This window comes from Chenopodium quinoa, unplaced genomic scaffold, assembly GCF_001683475.1.
Source record: "Chenopodium quinoa cultivar QQ74 unplaced genomic scaffold, ASM168347v1, whole genome shotgun sequence".
In the NCBI taxonomy this organism is placed as follows: Eukaryota; Viridiplantae; Streptophyta; class Magnoliopsida; order Caryophyllales; family Amaranthaceae; genus Chenopodium; species Chenopodium quinoa.
The window spans coordinates 501,705-520,829 of NW_018744518.1; the positions used below are offsets into that span (position 1 = coordinate 501,705).

At 36.0% G+C, this 19,125-nt stretch overlaps 1 protein-coding gene across 1 annotated transcript; it reads right to left on the reverse strand.

Moving 5' to 3' along the window:
• Positions 1-13,195: 13,195 nt before the first annotated feature.
• Positions 13,196-17,008, reverse strand: LOC110698413. The gene is made up of 4 exons (XM_021875833.1): positions 15,441-17,008; positions 15,193-15,278; positions 14,230-14,760; positions 13,196-13,890 (listed from the first exon to the last, which is right to left on the reverse strand). Exons 1-4 carry the CDS (start codon positions 16,721-16,723, stop codon positions 13,196-13,198), a joined length of 2,595 nt encoding a protein of 864 aa, XP_021731525.1. The 5' UTR covers positions 16,724-17,008.
• Positions 17,009-19,125: the final 2,117 nt, after the last annotated feature.

Consider the following 19,125-nt stretch of genomic DNA (forward strand, 5'->3'; position numbering starts at 1 on the left):
TATCTGATTTTGTAGATTTCTGCTGGTTTGTTTCTCTGTTTAGCAGTTCTGCCTAGGCTTTGACAGGTTTTTTTTTTGTTTTGGCAGTCTTGTTGTATTGCTGGGTTTATAGTGGCTTTTCTGTCTGTTTTGGTGTATTGTCCTACTGTCTAGCCCTTCTGCTTGTTTTTCTTGTAGTTGAGTCTAGGGGGACTTTTTGTATCTTTGGTTCATGTTTCCTGTCCCTGGCACCCTTCCTAGAAGGTGGCTTGAGGTCGACAATAGGGATGTTCCTTCTCTCTATGATGAACCCTTCCTAGAAGGTGGCACTTTAAAGTTTAGGAACTGTTTGGGGTGTGTTGGCCTTTTGTAAGGCTTGTGTTGTATGGTGTACAACTTATCTTTTGTAAGTTGGATCTTGTTTTCTTTGGTCCTTTTGGTAATAAAATTTCTAATTTACCAAAAAAAAAAATTCAATAAAAATGATGCGATGAAACCATGGCGTAGGCATGCTCTCTAAGATACTGAATACATATATAAACTAGTTTAGCTTAATTAACATGTTATACAGGAGTTTCATAACCCTCCCTTAGAGTTATTGCATCCTCTGCTACGGATGAAGAATCTTCACACATCGGTCGTGCAGTTGGAAGTTGTTCCATCGCAACCTGCAAAGAACATTTAAACAAATACAACATCATAATTATTGAATTAACGACTTTGCATAGGACCAAAATGGTTGGACATATAATTGACAATGAAAATCTTCGCATATCAATTATACTGTAAATCAATATATTGTAAAGTCCAGCATAGTTAATGGTAATATCCACGTAGACAAAGATTTTTAGTATGGAAGGTACCAACAAATCAACTTTGATAAATAGTACGTACAATGATACATTAAGGTGATTTTCAAGTATAATATCTGGTCATATCCATATACACCACGTATCTGCTATAATTAGTGACTCACCGCTTGTTTTTCTTTAGTTTTAAGACCTCTACCCTTCCTTGTATTAGTTCTTTTCTCGGGATGGGTTTCATTTGTCTTTGCGCCATGGGATTTTCCATGGCTATCATGAGGCAGAATCTTTTTAGTTGCAGTCTTGGGCGCTTTTCTGTTTTGAGTTTTTTTGTTTCCATCGGGTGTTTTCTTTGTTCCTCTAGTATTTTTCTTTTTTCTGATGGACTGATTGTTCCTCTATTATTTTTATTCTTTTCTTCTTGACTTTTAGTTCCACCAGTATTTTTCTTGGACTCTTTGTTCCGCCATTATATTTTTGCTTTTTACAAATGGCATCAAGAATTGGAAAATCCATCAAAGTGTCTAACTCTGTTGGAAATTAAGAGTGATTGAATCGGACATGCCTAATGCTAAATGATGTTCCACCATTCAGATAATCATCAGCAACATTTTCGTGTTGGTCCATATTTAACTTTTGTTTGGCACCTACACGATTTGAGTCACTCAGCTTTGAATACCCCAAAGGTGTTAAAAATTAGTACCATCACCGATCAACCTTCTTGTTATTATGAATGCAAGTTGGGGTCTTCGGATCGTAGCCTTTGTCATCCAAGTTCAAAACATTTTCAGTATCCCTAGCAAGGCATTTACTTCCATCTGGCAACACCTTGGGAAAACACCTCACGAATTATATTCTTTATTTGTTTAAGTGTACCATCAATGTCGGAGAGCTTCCCATATATATTTTTCACATGTTGCTCTACAACACATATCGCTCATTAAGTGTATCATCGATGTTGGGGATCTTCCCGTATATATTTTTCACATGTTGCTCTACAACACGTATCCGCTGCTCATTAAACAATGAACTAATATAAGCTTAACAACTAAATAAAATTTTGATAACCCAAAAATAAGGATACATTAACATTTCACCCAAACGATCAAAGATTGGACACAAACGATCTTATAATGTAATTACCTACTGACACACATAGTATAATCACTGAGTTGAACATTACACCTCAACGATCCAAAATGCTAAAAACAAGGAATAAATTATCATGGATTTTTATGAACTAGTTTATTACATTTCAAAAGCAATGTAAAACTTACATCTACATTCTTATGCTAGCTGCTACTGCAATCTACAACCTCCATATCTTTGGACATGTTTGTATTTATATGTGGATATTACCTACAATGAGCAGGTGTATTAGTGTTTGCAAATACATTAAATTGGTTCTCCTAACTCAATTGCCAATTGCCACTACACAAAATTTCACAATCACCTCACATACTTGTAGACACCCAAATGTGTCTCCCCAAAACCAAACCCTGTGATGAATATCTTTCACATCATTTGATTATCGAACAAAGTGAAAGTGTGAAAAGTCTAGTGTTGAGGATGTTTTTATTAAAATGTTTCTCTTTAAATTTTCAAAAATATTTCTTTTCTTACCCTATTTATAAAAAATAGTTAGTCCAATTTGGTTTGTTCCATGATAAGGGTCCAATAATAGTGTAGCTAGATTGGGCTTGAAAAGAGCTTTCCAACTAAATATTATAACTCAATTCCGATGAATTATGAGGAAGTTATGGTTAAATTAAATTAGGCCCAATGATTTTAAATGTGGCCCAATGATCTAGAGGAGGGCCTATTAATTATTATTCCTAAAGTAATTAGGATTGATTTTAATCTTTTAGGAATATCTATAAGGGTTTTTTTAATTCTAAGGAAATTAGGATTGATAATTATATTTTATAGATGTTTTTATTTTGAATAAAATATATTATTTATCAAAAATCTGATTTTAAATCTGCTTAGACGCGAAATTACATGTTAACCGGGTTAAAAGATGATTTCGCGTACGAACGCGCGTTGTACTTGAGAATCAGCGCGAGATGACATATTTGCCTGGCGCTGCAGCTGTCGTCTGGAGCTGACTCCTACCGTTGGCGACAGGAGATATTTTATTTCGAATATGATTTTCTTTGATCCCGTGCTATTTTTTCTTTAAATAGGGATCGTTTAATTCACAATCAATATTCACAACCATCATCTCTCTCTCTCTAAAAGCTAGAAGCTTCTCTATTCTTTTTCTAAACCTTCCCTCTATCAAAATTTCACACTCATTAGTCCTAGACACAGCTAGCCAAGTTCGAAGTTGCCTTCGCCCTAGATGTGAAAGGTTTGATATTTCTGAGGGTTTGGTCCCAAATCTCTATTTTAATTATTTAATTTAATTATTTTGTTTAATATTTTCCTTGAAGTTACTAATGTGTGTATTTTGTTATTAGAAAGAGATATAAATCATCGAAGTAAGTACTTTAATTGTTTTATTGCTCTTTTGATACAAAAATCATGCTTAGATTATTTTTTTGATTCCTAGTATCATGTTAAGATGTTTTATTGCTTCCTAGTATCATGTTTAGAGTTAACTAAAATTTCTAATGACAAGTATATTGTTATGATAATTCCTATTTCTTTCCTAATATGATGTTAGTATCATGTTAGGGCTAATTGATCTTTAATGTTTAGTGACATGCTAGGGTTTGTTATTAATCTGGTTAGTATCATGCCTAGGATCTTGCTAATGATATTATGCTTTAACATGATTATGATTATTATTTTGATTATGGTTATTATGATAATGATGATGATTATTATCATGTTGCTTGATGTTATTATTGTTATTGCTTGATCACGCCTTTTATGCATGTTTAAAGGGAATTTGTACTTGTAATTACGCTTAATAAGATAATTAGTAATCTTGTTTAGGCTAATTTGATTATAATTCATGTGATCACCAATAGTAAATTTATTTGTGCATTAATATTCAACCAACATAGATTAAATAGCTTTAGGGTTAACCTATTGATTGTATGTTAGTCAAAAAGCGCACATGAATACAAGAAGAATAAAGTATAGGCTTATTTTTAGGGCAGGTTCAATATCTTTTAGGTTGAATTTTTACCTTCATCCCCGAACTTCCAGTCATGCTTCTAGACCTATTGGAGTTAACGATATCCTTGATCGTTAAGGAGTGTAACCTTCACCCTTTGAACGGTTTACAAGTTCCTAAATTTTATTGGCGACTCTTTTACTCTAGCTTCCTTCCCTTTAGACGCCACCATGCTTAAGTGTATGATCACAGTGGGGCTCACGTGTGGGATGGCTTGAAATGTTCCCTACAATACTACTGAAAAGTATTCACGACTACCAAGCGTAATGATTTATAAAACATAAAGACGAATATAAATGTGATCCAATGAGAAGGATTAAATGTGAAAATTGATTTAAACTAATAACAATTATGAATTGTCTAGAATGCACATTATGTTCAAAATTTGTGCTTATTCAGTTCAAAAGAAAATGCACACGAAATAAAATTTGTGCTGATGTAGTTCATTTGACTTACATATAGTGAATAATTTTGCAATCACGCATAAAATAGATTAACACTATAAAATTGCATACCAAGAAACCACAAGATATCATAATATATTAGTAATCTACAAAAGTTCAAAACACAAATTACTTAACATTGTCAAAATTTGAAAGCAAGGAACCGCAAACTTACTTGTATTAAGAAGACAGTTAGGATTTCGATCATGTAAGAAATTATGATACGGAGTAGTTAGGGTTTTGTTACATAATAGAAATACAAAGCGAAACCGACATAATATAGAAAAGGAAAATTGGTATAAATGAGGGAAGCTGGTGAAATGTGAAAATGATGAAATTTTTTGAAGTTTTACCGATGAGATTTGCCTAGAATTGTATAAATTTCCTCAAAATTGGTCAAAAGGTAAGCTACATGGCAGGATTAAAGATGGCAATGGGTCCAAACCCTAGGCTAGATCTCTCAAATCAATTAGACCCAACGATTTTGTTCGGATCTAGGTCCGTGTATGATTGTATTCAATGGTCGGGTCTTCATCCATTAACCCATATCCGACTTGGAACGAAACCATGGACCTGAACAAATGAAGTAGAGCTATTCATGGACCGGTTTTCCTGCTAGGCTCGCTCTACCTAGCCTGCAAAACGAACGGGTTTGGACATCAATTTTTCAATAGGTCTATTGTACACCGTGGTCCATGTAAAATAGGTGGGCCACCAGCCCAAATACAATACAAAACTCATTTTACGTGGCCCAAACTCTCGATTTTCTTTCTTTCCACTCTAACAAAACTTATAGAAGATTCAATTATGAACATTTACTCTTACAATTGCTGAAAAAACTTCTTTTGCCTATGAAAATTCGAGAATCGTTGTGGAAGAAAAGCAAGAAACACATGCAGATCAAAGGTAAATAAAATTTCTGAACCTAAAATATTTGAAAATTTCTTTGAATTTTCAATTATTCGTTAATTAAATTTCTTTATTAGTTAAATTTTTGCAATTTGTATATAATTTAAAAACATTTTCACATTTTTTAGCACACGTAAAGATGAAGATAATTTGTGGAAGCTAATCCGATCGATTTCAAGGCGTGTAGTGGTACATTGCGATTGTTCGGATATTTTTACTAAATGTTCAAAATTTGCGAACATATTTTTTTACTAAAAGTTCATATAAAAATTTGAAATTGTTTGGATTTTTTACTAAATGTTCAAAAATAAAGGCGTGATATATTGCGATTATTCATATATTTTTAATAAATGTTAAAAAATTACGATGTTTAGTTCGGAATTTTTTTACTAAATGTTCAAAATTTGCAATTGTTCAGATTTTTTTTACCAAATGTACAAAAGAATAGGCGCGGTACATTGAATTTTTTTAGATATTTTTACTAAATATTCAAAAATTTCGATGTTCAGTTTGGATTTTATTTATCAAATGTTCAAAATTTGCAATCGTTTATATTTTTTTACTAAATGTTCAAAAGTAGAGGTGTGGTACAATGCGATTGTTCATATACTTTTACTAAGAGCTTGTTTGTTTGACAAAGGAATTTATTTCCTATAGGCATTTGTATTTCATGGTAATTAAAATCCCACATCTAATTTCCTAGGAATTTACAAAACTTGTTTGGTTGTTATATGAGAATTTACAAATCATGGGAATTTTGAATTATCAAGGGAGACCTTGGTAATTAAATTCCCATATATTGTGGGAATTGGAAATTCCCATGATTTTGCACTTCCCACGTTATCACGTTTTGTGGTCTACCAAACAAGCCTCCTATTTCCAAATTCATGTGAATTTTCAATTCCTCTATTTTTTATATGCAACCAAACAACACCTAAATGTTCAAAAAATTTAATGTTCAGTTCGGATTTTTTTACTAAATGTTCAAAATTTACAATCGTTAAGATTTTTTTTAACTAAACGTTCAAAATAGGCGTGTTACATTGCGATTGTTCTAATATCTTTACTAAATGTTAAAAAATTTCGATGTTCGGTTCAGATTTTTTTACAAAATGTTCAAAATTTGCAATTGTTCAGATTTTTTATACCAAATGTTCAAAATTTGCAATGTCTATTTTTTTTACTAAATTAATCGATCAAATTGATGAGAACAATAAAAAAATATCAATTAATCGATCATAATGAATTACGATTAAAATCGGTCAGATTTGTTGCAACAAATTCAATTGATATTAAACAATAATTTCATCCACAAATTCATTGCAAAATAACAAAAAATAATTAAATTGATCACAATGAATTCATAATAACTAACATAGATTGATCTCTTCAGGAATATCGACAATTTCCATCATGTTAAATGTAGAAAATCAATGGAAAAAATTAATGGAAAAAAAATCAAAGAATAGAGGAGAGATAAAATAAGAATTTGAAAAAAAAAGGAATGAATTAAAGTAGAGAAAGAAATAAAAAGAGATCAGATTTATTTATTTATTTTTTTTAAAAAAAAGAGAGAGAGAGAGATTCTCTATCGAAGGAATAAAAAAATTAACAAAAAAATAAAGAAGAAGAAGAAGATGTAAAGATGCTGGAAGAAGAATGAGTAGAGTTGAGTTGTGTTTTCTTTGTATACAGGTGTGTTTATGTAGACACCCAAATGTGTCTCCCCAAAATAAAAGCCAGTAATGAATACCTTTCATGTCATTTGATTATCGAACAAAGCGAAAGTGTGAAAAGTCTAGTGATGAGGATGATTATCTTTTCTTTCTGTTTTTGAAAATATTTCTTTTCTTACCCTATTTTTGAAAAACGTGCATTCCAGTTTACTTTGGTCCATAATATGGGTCCAATAATGGTGTACTTGGATGGGGTTTGTGATGTAAAAACTAAAAGAAAGTCTTAGTTAATACACGCTTAATGGATCAAACTTAAGTGGAAAGAAACAAAGGTTGGTGTTTTAAGTCAAATTACGGGTAAGGTTTGTAGGTTGTTTTGGAAATGGTTAAGGAACGTTTTTTTTTTTTAGAGGGAAGAAGGATTAGTTTGTAAGGATTACTCACTTAAACAAACAAGATATGTAGGCAAGGATTACTCACTTAAAACCCACTAGTTGTTTAATTTGCATGGAAGGAAAACTCACTTAACCACTCAAATTCGTCAAGTTAAACTTGGTAACAAAAACGATTTATCTTAGCAACAAGAATAAATAGTTTTTAAGGAGAAAACTTTCTTAATTCATATATCATAATCTGCCATACACTTACATTGCATAAGCTTAAATAAAGAAAGCAAACTAGTACTAAACTACACGCATTAAACAAGCTTAATGTGTGTTTATTGTAACTAAACATGAAAGCTAAAACCTAGCCTAGAATCACGCCTAAGTTAAACAGATTTTCTTAACTGATTTTAGGCTTTAATCACCCTTAATTAACCTCTTAAAAACTGCTGAAAAGAAGCTTAAGCACAGCCATAAAGAACCAGCAAAAACGTGGAGTAACCTCCCCTTGATTCATGCCTTTCTTTATGCTGAATGTTTATGACTTGCAATGAAGTTTCTCCTTGCTTCAAGGACGCCTTTTCCTATGCCTAAGGCTGAAGAAAACGTGCCTAGGATGCCCACTAATATTCATAACCAGAATGTAAACAAGTAAACCCTTGGTTAGCAAGAAACGGTCCATGCGCACAAAAAGTATCTAACACTTGATCTTCAAATGACTTAGCAAGAATGATTTCTTTGTGAATTGGACTTGTAGGATGATCATGCTTGTTTGGACTAATGGACTCGTCATGATTTGCATCATCCTCCCCTTCTTCGAAAGGAGTTTCCCTCAACTCATCATCTTCTAGATAAGGAGCCAAGTCACCCACGTTGAAAGTTGATGAAACTCCGAATTGCCCTCCAAGGTCAACTTTCTTTTCCATGATTTGAAAAGGCCCTTCTGCCCTAGGCATCAATTTGTGTTTCCTTTGTTTAGGAAACCTTTCTTTGCGCAAGAATATCCACACAAGATCACCCACTTCGAACTTCTTCATATTTCTCAAGTTTTTGTTAGCTTGCTTCTTGTATGACTCATTTGCCTTTTCTATGTTCTTCCTAACTTCTTTATGGACATCAATCATGAATTCGATATGCTCCTTGGCTGTCCCATGCACGAACTTATCTTTAGGAAGAGAAATGTAATCAATCGGCACATAAGGATTCACACCATACACAACTTCAAAAGGTGAATACTTTGTAGTTTTGCTTGGAGTTCTATTGTAGGCAAACTCTGCATGAGCTAACTTCAAGTCCCAATCTTTACCTCCCTTATTCACTAAGGCACGAAGCAAAGAACCAAGAATTCGGTTCACCACTTCGGTTTGACCATCTTTTTGTGGATGATGGCTTGTTGAGAAAAGTAGCTTAGTACCCACGAGCCTCCACAAGGACTTCCAAAAATGACTCACAAACGTAGTGTCACGATCCGAAACTATGGTTCTAGGCAAACCATGTAATCTAGCCACTTCCTTAAAAAAAAGTTGCGCCACATTGAACGCATCATCCACCTTCTTACAAGCTATGAAATGAGCCATCTTTGAAAACCGATCAACGGCCACCATGATAGAATCTTTACAACGAGCTGTTCTAGGCAAGGCCAATATGAAATCCATACTCAAATCTTCCCAAGGTCTTTTGGGAATGGGTAAAGGCTTATACTCTCCCTTATGAAACGTCATTTTGGCTCTTTGACAAATAGAACACCTAGCCAAAACTTGGTGCACATTAGCTAACATTTTTGGCCAATAAAAATGACTTTGTAAGATTTCTAGGGTCTTTTGTATACCCATATGACCAGCAAGTCCTCCTCCATGAGCTTCCTTGATCAACAACTCTCGAATTGCACCTTTAGGAACACAAAGTTTGTTCCCTTTGAAAAGGAAACCATCTACTATGACAAATGAACCGTGGACTCCATTTTTGCAAGACTCCATGATTTCCTTGAGTTCAAGATCATCTTTGTATGATTCCTTCATGACCTCGAAACCAAGAATTTTAGTTTCCATGATTCCAAGAAGATTATGCCTTCTTGATAATGCATCTGCCACAATATTGGTTTTGCCCTTCTTGTACTTGGTTGCAAAGTTGAAAGATTGTAGGAATTCCACCCACTTAGCATGCCTTGCATTCAACTTCTTTTGCCCATGAATGAACCTTAAAGATTCATGATCCGAATGTGAGATGAAAGGTTGTGGCCTCAAATAATGTGACCAATGATCCAAAGCTCAAACCATGGCATAGAGTTCTTTGTCATAAGTGGAGTAATTTAATTTGCCTTGGCTCAATTTCTCACTAAAATACGCAATTGGCTTCTTTTCTTGGATTAGAACAGCCCCTATTCCTTTTCCACTTGCATCACACTCAACTTCAAATGGTTTCATGAAATCTGGAAGGGCTAGAACCGGCGCTTCACACATCTTTTTCTTCACCAACTCAAACGCCTTTTGAGCCTGTGGAGTCCATTGAAAACTTCCCTTCTTTGTACATTCGGTGATGGGAGCCATAAGGGTGCTAAAATGTTCAATAAACCGCCTATAGAACGAAGTAAGTCCATGAAATGAACGAACCTCCGTGACTGTTTTTGGAATTGGCCATGAAGAAATGGCTTCCACTTTGCTTGGATCAACTTTAATTCCTTCACCTGAAATAATATAACCAAGGAAAACAATATCCGTTAGCAAAAAATGGCATTTCTCCAATTTTCCATACAATTGTTGCTCTCTCAAGGTTTTGAAAATCTCTTCCAAATGTTTCAAGTGCTCCTCCTCATTTTTACTATAGATGAGAATGTCATCTAAGTAAACAACTACGAACTTCCCCAAAAATGGCCTCAACATTTCGTTCATAAGTCTCATGAAGGTGCTTGGAGCATTTGTTAATCCAAATGGCATAACAAGCCACTCATACAAACCATGCTTAGTTTTAAAGGCTGTTTTCCACTCATCACCTTCCCTCATTCTAATTTGGTGATATCCACTCCTCAAATCTATCTTGGAAAACACTTGAGCTCCACTCAACTCATCTAACATATCATCAAGTCTAGGAATAGGAAACCTATACTTAATGGTTATGTTATTCACCGCCCTACTATCAATACACATCCTCCATGTTCCATCCTTTTTTGGCACTAACAAAGCTGGAACGGCACAAGGACTCATGGATTCTCTCACGTAACCCATTTGAATCAACTCCTCAATTTGTCTTTGTAATTCCTTAGTTTCCATGGGATTGCATCTATAAGGGGGTTTATTTGGAAGGGGGGCTCCCGGAATCAAATCTATTTGATGCTCTATACCACGAATAGGAGGCAACCCTTGTGGTAATTCATTAGGAAAAACATCTTCATACTCCTTGATCAATGCGGCTAGCCTAGGGTTTTGTTGGACAAAACCTTCGTGTTCCTCTTTAGAAAACAATAAGAACACTTCATCTTCCTTCTCCAAAGAGTTTTCGAATTCTTTTAAGGAAAGCAACAAAATGTCCTTTCTTTTGGGTTCTTTTTGTGGTGGTGGGGATTGTGTTTGGGAAAGGCTTTTTTGTGGTGGTAAGGGGTGCAACACTTTCTTGCTGCCTTGGTGAGTAATGGTGTAGGTGTTTGATAGGCCATCATGTACTGATTTTTTGTCACTTTGCCATGGCCTCCCTAACAAAATGTGACAAGCATCCATGGGAATGACATCACATAAAATTTCATCCACATACGAACCAATCTGAAATTTTACTAGACATTGTTTTCTAACCCCCGTACTCTTGCTCTTATCAAGCCAACTCAACTTGTAAGGAGTAGGATGTCTAGTGGTCTCCAAGTCAAGTTTCGTAACAAGATCACTTGACACAACATTAGCTTCACTGCCACTATCAACAATCAAGTCACACACATCTTCATTAACCTTGCATTTGGTTAAGAAGACATTCTCTCTTTGAATTGGGGTTTTCTCAACCTCCACGTGCATTTGGAGGGCTCTCCTCATTACTAGACTATTTTTTTCGGGAAAACAGTCATCAACTTGCTCCTCCTCCTCATTAGAATCATAAGACTCTAAAGGTACATTTTCACTACCATTTTCGTCCTCCTTCTCTTCTTCAAGGACAAAAGGTTGTGCCATCATATTCTTAAGCTCTCGTATGGTTAAAGCTCTTGCATTAGGACAATCTCTCTTGTAGTGTCCTCTTCCGTGACATTTGAAACAAACAATGTCACTTAAGTCTCCGGTTTTGGCTTTTCCTTTTTCTTTTTGTGAAAGATCAAACGAGGTAGGGTTCTTTTTGGTAGTGGAATTTGGAAAGGAAGGGGTTTCTTTTGGTGGGTTAAATGGACGTTTGAATTTTGGGTCAAAAGGGTTCGAAGGTTTCTTCTTCTTCTTTTGATTGTCAAATTTCACCGAAAGCTTACAAGCTTCATCAAAGGTCAGATTGGGTTGCACTTCTACTTTCTCATAAATGTCCTTATCCAAACCAGCCATAAACCTCCCTAATTTGAGTTCTTCATTTTCCACTATTTCGCACACAATGGAAAGTTTCTCAAATTCTTTAATGTATTCCTCCACACTACTCCCTCCTTGCTGCAAAGTACTCCATTTCACATACATGGATTGCTTGTAATTAGAAGGAACAAATCGTCCCCTAAGTTTCTTCCTAAGCTTGGTCCATGTAGAAATACGAGTTTTCCCATTGCTTTCTCGTTTTCTTTGGACTCCTTTCAACCAAGTTTCAGCATACTTGGCTATCTTTACCTTAGCAATCTTGTACTTTTGTTCATATTCCTCAACGTCTTTGAACTCAAAGTACCTCTCAAGTGATTGCTCCCACTCCAAGTACTTCTCAGGGTCAAGAGTACCATCAAAAAGGTCTACATCCACCTTTAGACTCTTGTCATCATATCTAGGAGGGTTTTGACGCCCATCCCTTTGTTCTTGTGTCAACAAACGAGCCATTAGAGCCATTATATTACCATGTAATTGCTCATTGGTTTCCAAGAGTCTTTGTTGGTTTTCCTCCATAATTCTAAGTCTCCTTTGGTCAATGGTTTCATTTGGGTTTGCTTGATCCATTTGGACAGAAACTTCCCCTACCTGACGCGCCAAATGATTTAAAAACTAAAAGAAAGTCTTAATTAATACAAGCTTAATGGATCAAACTTAAGTGGAAAGAAACAAAGGTTGGTGTTTTAAGTCAAATTACGGGTAAGGTTTGTAGGTTGTTTTGGAAATGGTTAAGGAACGTTTTTTTTTTAGAGGGAAGAAGGATTAGTTTGTAAGGATTACTCACTTAAACAAACAAGATATGTAGGCAAGGATTACTCACTTAAAACCCACTAGTTGTTTAATTTGCATGGAAGGAAAACTCACTTAACCACTCAAATTCGTCAAGTTAAACTTGGTAACAAAAACGATTTATCTTAGCAACAAGAATAAATAGTTTTTAAGGAGAAAACTTTCTTAATTCATATATCATAATCTGCCATACACTTACATTGCATAAGCTTAAATAAAGAAAGCAAACTAGTACTAAACTACACGCATTAAACAAGCTTAATGTGTGTTTATTGTAACTAAACATGAAAGCTAAAACCTAGCCTAGAATCACGCCTAAGTTAAACAGATTTTCTTAACTGATTTTAGGCTTTAATCACCCTTAATTAACCTCTTAAAAACTGCTGAAAAGAAGCTTAAGCACAGCCATAAAGAACCAGCAAAAACGTGGAGTAACCTCCCCTTGATTCATGCCTTTCTTTATGCTGAATGTTTATGACTTGCAATGAAGTTTCTCCTTGCTTCAAGGACGCCTTTTCCTATGCCTAAGGCTGAAGAAAACGTGCCTAGGATGCCCACTAATATTCATAACCAGAATGTAAACAAGTAAACCCTTGGTTAGCAAGAAACGGTCCATGCGCACAAAAAGTATCTAACACTTGATCTTCAAATGACTTAGCAAGAATGATTTCTTTGTGAATTGGACTTGTAGGATGATCATGCTTGTTTGGACTAATGGACTCGTCATGATTTGCATCATCCTCCCCTTCTTCGAAAGGAGTTTCCCTCAACTCATCATCTTCTAGATAAGGAGCCAAGTCACCCACGTTGAAAGTTGATGAAACTCCGAATTGCCCTCCAAGGTCAACTTTCTTTTCCATGATTTGAAAAGGCCCTTCTGCCCTAGGCATCAATTTGTGTTTCCTTTGTTTAGGAAACCTTTCTTTGCGCAAGAATATCCACACAAGATCACCCACTTCGAACTTCTTCATATTTCTCAAGTTTTTGTTAGCTTGCTTCTTGTATGACTCATTTGCCTTTTCTATGTTCTTCCTAACTTCTTTATGGACATCAATCATGAATTCGATATGCTCCTTGGCTGTCCCATGCACGAACTTATCTTTAGGAAGAGAAATGTAATCAATCGGCACATAAGGATTCACACCATACACAACTTCAAAAGGTGAATACTTTGTAGTTTTGCTTGGAGTTCTATTGTAGGCAAACTCTGCATGAGCTAACTTCAAGTCCCAATCTTTACCTCCCTTATTCACTAAGGCACGAAGCAAAGAACCAAGAATTCGGTTCACCACTTCGGTTTGACCATCTTTTTGTGGATGATGGCTTGTTGAGAAAAGTAGCTTAGTACCCACGAGCCTCCACAAGGACTTCCAAAAATGACTCACAAACGTAGTGTCACGATCCGAAACTATGGTTCTAGGCAAACCATGTAATCTAGCCACTTCCTTAAAAAAAAGTTGCGCCACATTGAACGCATCATCCACCTTCTTACAAGCTCTGAAATGAGCCATCTTTGAAAACCGATCAACGGCCACCATGATAGAATCTTTACAACGAGCTGTTCTAGGCAAGGCCAATATGAAATCCATACTCAAATCTTCCCAAGGTCTTTCGAGAATGGGTAAAGGCTTATACTCTCCCTTATGAAACGTCATTTTGGCTCTTTGACAAATAGAACACCTAGCCAAAACTTGGTGCACATTAGCTAACATTTTTGGCCAATAAAAATGACTTTGTAAGATTTCTAGGGTCTTTTGTATACCCATATGACCAGCAAGTCCTCCTCCATGAGCTTCCTTGATCAACAACTCTCGAATTGCACCTTTAGGAACACAAAGTTTGTTCCCTTTGAAAAGGAAACCATCTACTATGACAAATGAACCGTGGACTCCATTTTTGCAAGACTCCATGATTTCCTTGAGTTCAAGATCATCTTTGTATGATTCCTTCATGACCTCGAAACCAAGAATTTTAGTTTCCATGATTCCAAGAAGATTATGCCTTCTTGATAATGCATCTGCCACAATATTGGTTTTGCCCTTCTTGTACTTGGTTGCAAAGTTGAAAGATTGTAGGAATTCCACCCACTTAGCATGCCTTGCATTCAACTTCTTTTGCCCATGAATGAACCTTAAAGATTCATGATCCGAATGTGAGATGAAAGGCTGTGGCCTCAAATAATGTGACCAATGATCCAAAGCTCAAACCATGGCATAGAGTTCTTTGTCATAAGTGGAGTAATTTAATTTGCCTTGGCTCAATTTCTCACTAAAATACGCAATTGGCTTCTTTTCTTGGATTAGAACAGCCCCTATTCCTTTTCCACTTGCATCACACTCAACTTCAAATGGTTTCATGAAATCTGGAAGGGCTAGAACCGGCGCTTCACACATCTTTTTCTTCACCAACTCAAACGCCTTTTGAGCCTGTGGAGTCCATTGAAAACTTCCCTTCTTTGTACATTCGGTGATGGGAGCCATAAGGGTGCTAAAATGTTCAATAAACCGCCTATAGAACGAAGTAAGTCCATGAAATGAACGAACCTCCGTGACTGTTTTTGGAATTGGCCATGAAGAAATGGCTTCCACTTTGCTTGGATCAACTTTAATTCCTTCACCTGAAATAATATAACCAAGGAAAACAATATCCGTTAGCAAAAAATGGCATTTCTCCAATTTTCCATACAATTGTTGCTCTCTCAAGGTTTTGAAAATCTCTTCCAAATGTTTCAAGTGCTCCTCCTCATTTTTACTATAGATGAGAATGTCATCTAAGTAAACAACTACGAACTTCCCCAAAAATGGCCTCAACATTTCGTTCATAAGTCTCATGAAGGTGCTTGGAGCATTTGTTAATCCAAATGGCATAACAAGCCACTCATACAAACCATGCTTAGTTTTAAAGGCTGTTTTCCACTCATCACCTTCCCTCATTCTAATTTGGTGATATCCACTCCTCAAATCTATCTTGGAAAACACTTGAGCTCCACTCAACTCATCTAACATATCATCAAGTCTAGGAATAGGAAACCTATACTTAATGGTTATGTTATTCACCGCCCTACTATCAATACACATCCTCCATGTTCCATCCTTTTTTGGCACTAACAAAGCTGGAACGGCACAAGGACTCATGGATTCTCTCACGTAACCCATTTGAATCAACTCCTCAATTTGTCTTTGTAATTCCTTAGTTTCCATGGGATTGCATCTATAAGGGGGTTTATTTGGAAGGGGGGCTCCCGGAATCAAATCTATTTGATGCTCTATACCACGAATAGGAGGCAACCCTTGTGGTAATTCATTAGGAAAAACATCTTCATACTCCTTGATCAATGCGGCTAGCCTAGGGTTTTGTTGGACAAAACCTTCGTGTTCCTCTTTAGAAAACAATAAGAACACTTCATCTTCCTTCTCCAAAGAGTTTTCGAATTCTTTTAAGGAAAGCAACAAAATGTCCTTTCTTTTGGGTTCTTTTTGTGGTGGTGGGGATTGTGTTTGGGAAAGGCTTTTTTGTGGTGGTAAGGGGTGCAACACTTTCTTGCTGCCTTGGTGAGTAATGGTGTAGGTGTTTGATAGGCCATCATGTACTGATTTTTTGTCACTTTGCCATGGCCTCCCTAACAAAATGTGACAAGCATCCATGGGAATGACATCACATAAAATTTCATCCACATACGAACCAATCTGAAATTTTACTAGACATTGTTTTCTAACCCCCGTACTCTTGCTCTTATCAAGCCAACTCAACTTGTAAGGAGTAGGATGTCTAGTAGTCTCCAAGTCAAGTTTCGTAACAAGATCACTTGACACAACATTAGCTTCACTGCCACTATCAACAATCAAGTCACACACATCTTCATTAACCTTGCATTTGGTTAAGAAGACATTCTCTCTTTGAATTGGGGTTTTCTCAACCTCCACGTGCATTTGGAGGGCTCTCCTCATTACTAGACTATTTTTTTCGGGAAAACAGTCATCAACTTGCTCCTCCTCCTCATTAGAATCATAAGACTCTAAAGGTACATTTTCACTACCATTTTCGTCCTCCTTCTCTTCTTCAAGGACAAAAGGTTGTGCCATCATATTCTTAAGCTCTCGTATGGTTAAAGCTCTTGCATTAGGACAATCTCTCTTGTAGTGTCCTCTTCCGTGACATTTGAAACAAACAATGTCACTTAAGTCTCCGGTTTTGGCTTTTCCTTTTTCTTTTTGTGAAAGATCAAACGAGGTAGGGTTCTTTTTGGTAGTGGAATTTGGAAAGGAAGGGGTTTCTTTTGGTGGGTTAAATGGACGTTTGAATTTTGGGTCAAAAGGGTTCGAAGGTTTCTTCTTCTTCTTTTGATTGTCAAATTTCACCGAAAGCTTACAAGCTTCATCAAAGGTCAGATTGGGTTGCACTTCTACTTTCTCATAAATGTCCTTATCCAAACCAGCCATAAACCTCCCTAATTTGAGTTCTTCATTTTCCACTATTTCGCACACAATGGAAAGTTTCTCAAATTCTTTAATGTATTCCTCCACACTACTCCCTCCTTGCTGCAAAGTACTCCATTTCACATACATGGATTGCTTGTAATTAGAAGGAACAAATCGTCCCCTAAGTTTCTTCCTAAGCTTGGTCCATGTAGAAATACGAGTTTTCCCATTGCTTTCTCGTTTTCTTTGGACTCCTTTCAACCAAGTTTCAGCATACTTGGCTATCTTTACCTTAGCAATCTTGTACTTTTGTTCATATTCCTCAACGTCTTTGAACTCAAAGTACCTCTCAAGTGATTGCTCCCACTCCAAGTACTTCTCAGGGTCAAGAGTACCATCAAAAAGGTCTACATCCACCTTTAGACTCTTGTCATCATATCTAGGAGGGTTTTGACGCCCATCCCTTTGTTCTTGTGTCAACAAACGAGCCATTAGAGCCATTATATTACCATGTAATTGCTCATTGGTTTCCAAGAGTCTTTGTTGGTTTTCCTCCATAATTCTAAGTCTCCTTTGGTCAATGGTTTCATTTGGGTTTGCTTGATCCATTTGGACAGAAACTTCCCCTACCTGACGCGCCAAATGATTTAAAAACTAAAAGAAAGTCTTAATTAATACAAGCTTAATGGATCAAACTTAAGTGGAAAGAAACAAAGGTTGGTGTTTTAAGTCAAATTACGGGTAAGGTTTGTAGGTTGTTTTGGAAATGGTTAAGGAACGTTTTTTTTAGAGGGAAGAAGGATTAGTTTGTAAGGATTACTCACTTAAACAAACAAGATATGTAGGCAAGGATTACTCACTTAAAACCCACTAGTTGTTTAATTTGCATGGAAGGAAAACTCACTTAACCACTCAAATTCGTCAAGTTAAACTTGGTAACAAAAACGATTTATCTTAGCAACAAGAATAAATAGTTTTTAAGGAGAAAACTTTCTTAATTCATATATCATAATCTGCCATACACTTACATTGCATAAGCTTAAATAAAGAAAGCAAACTAGTACTAAACTACACGCATTAAACAAGCTTAATGTGTGTTTATTGTAACTAAACATGAAAGCTAAAACCTAGCCTAGAATCACGCCTAAGTTAAACAGATTTTCTTAACTGATTTTAGGCTTTAATCACCCTTAATTAACCTCTTAAAAAACTGCTGAAAAGAAGCTTAAGCACAGCCATAAAGAACCAGCAAAAACGTGGAGTAACCTCCCCTTGATTCATGCCTTTCTTTATGCTGAATGTTTTATGACTTGCAATGAAGTTTCTCCTTGCTTCAAGGACGCCTTTTCCTATGCCTAAGGCTGAAGAAAACGTGCCTAGGATGCCCACTAATATTCATAACCAGAATGTAAACAAGTAAACCCTTGGTTAGCAAGAAACGGTCCATGCGCACAAAAAAGTATCTAACACTTGATCTTCAAATGACTTAGCAAGAATGATTTCTTTGTGAATTGGACTTGTAGGATGATCATGCTTGTTTGGACTAATGGACTCGTCATGATTTGCATCATCCTCCCCTTCTTCGAAAGGAGTTTCCCTCAACTCATCATCTTCTAGATAAGGAGCCAAGTCACCCACGTGAAAGTTGATGAAACTCCGAATTGCCCTCCAAGGTCAACTTCTTTTCCATGATTTGAAAAGGCCCTTCTGCCCTAGGCATCAATTTGTGTTTCCTTTGTTTAGGAAACCTTTCTTTGCGCAAGAATATCCACACAAGATCACCCACTTCGAACTTCTTCATATTTCTCAAGTTTTTGTTAGCTTGCTTCTTGTATGACTCATTTGCCTTTTCTATGTTCTTCCTAACTTCTTTATGGAACATCAATCATGAATTCGATATGCTCCTTGGCTGTCCCATGCACGAACTTATCTTTAGGAAGAGAAATGTAATCAATCGGCACATAAGGATTCACACCATACACAACTTCAAAAGGTGAATACTTTGTAGTTTTGCTTGGAGTTCTATTGTAGGCAAACTCTGCATGAGCTAACTTCAAGTCCCAATCTTT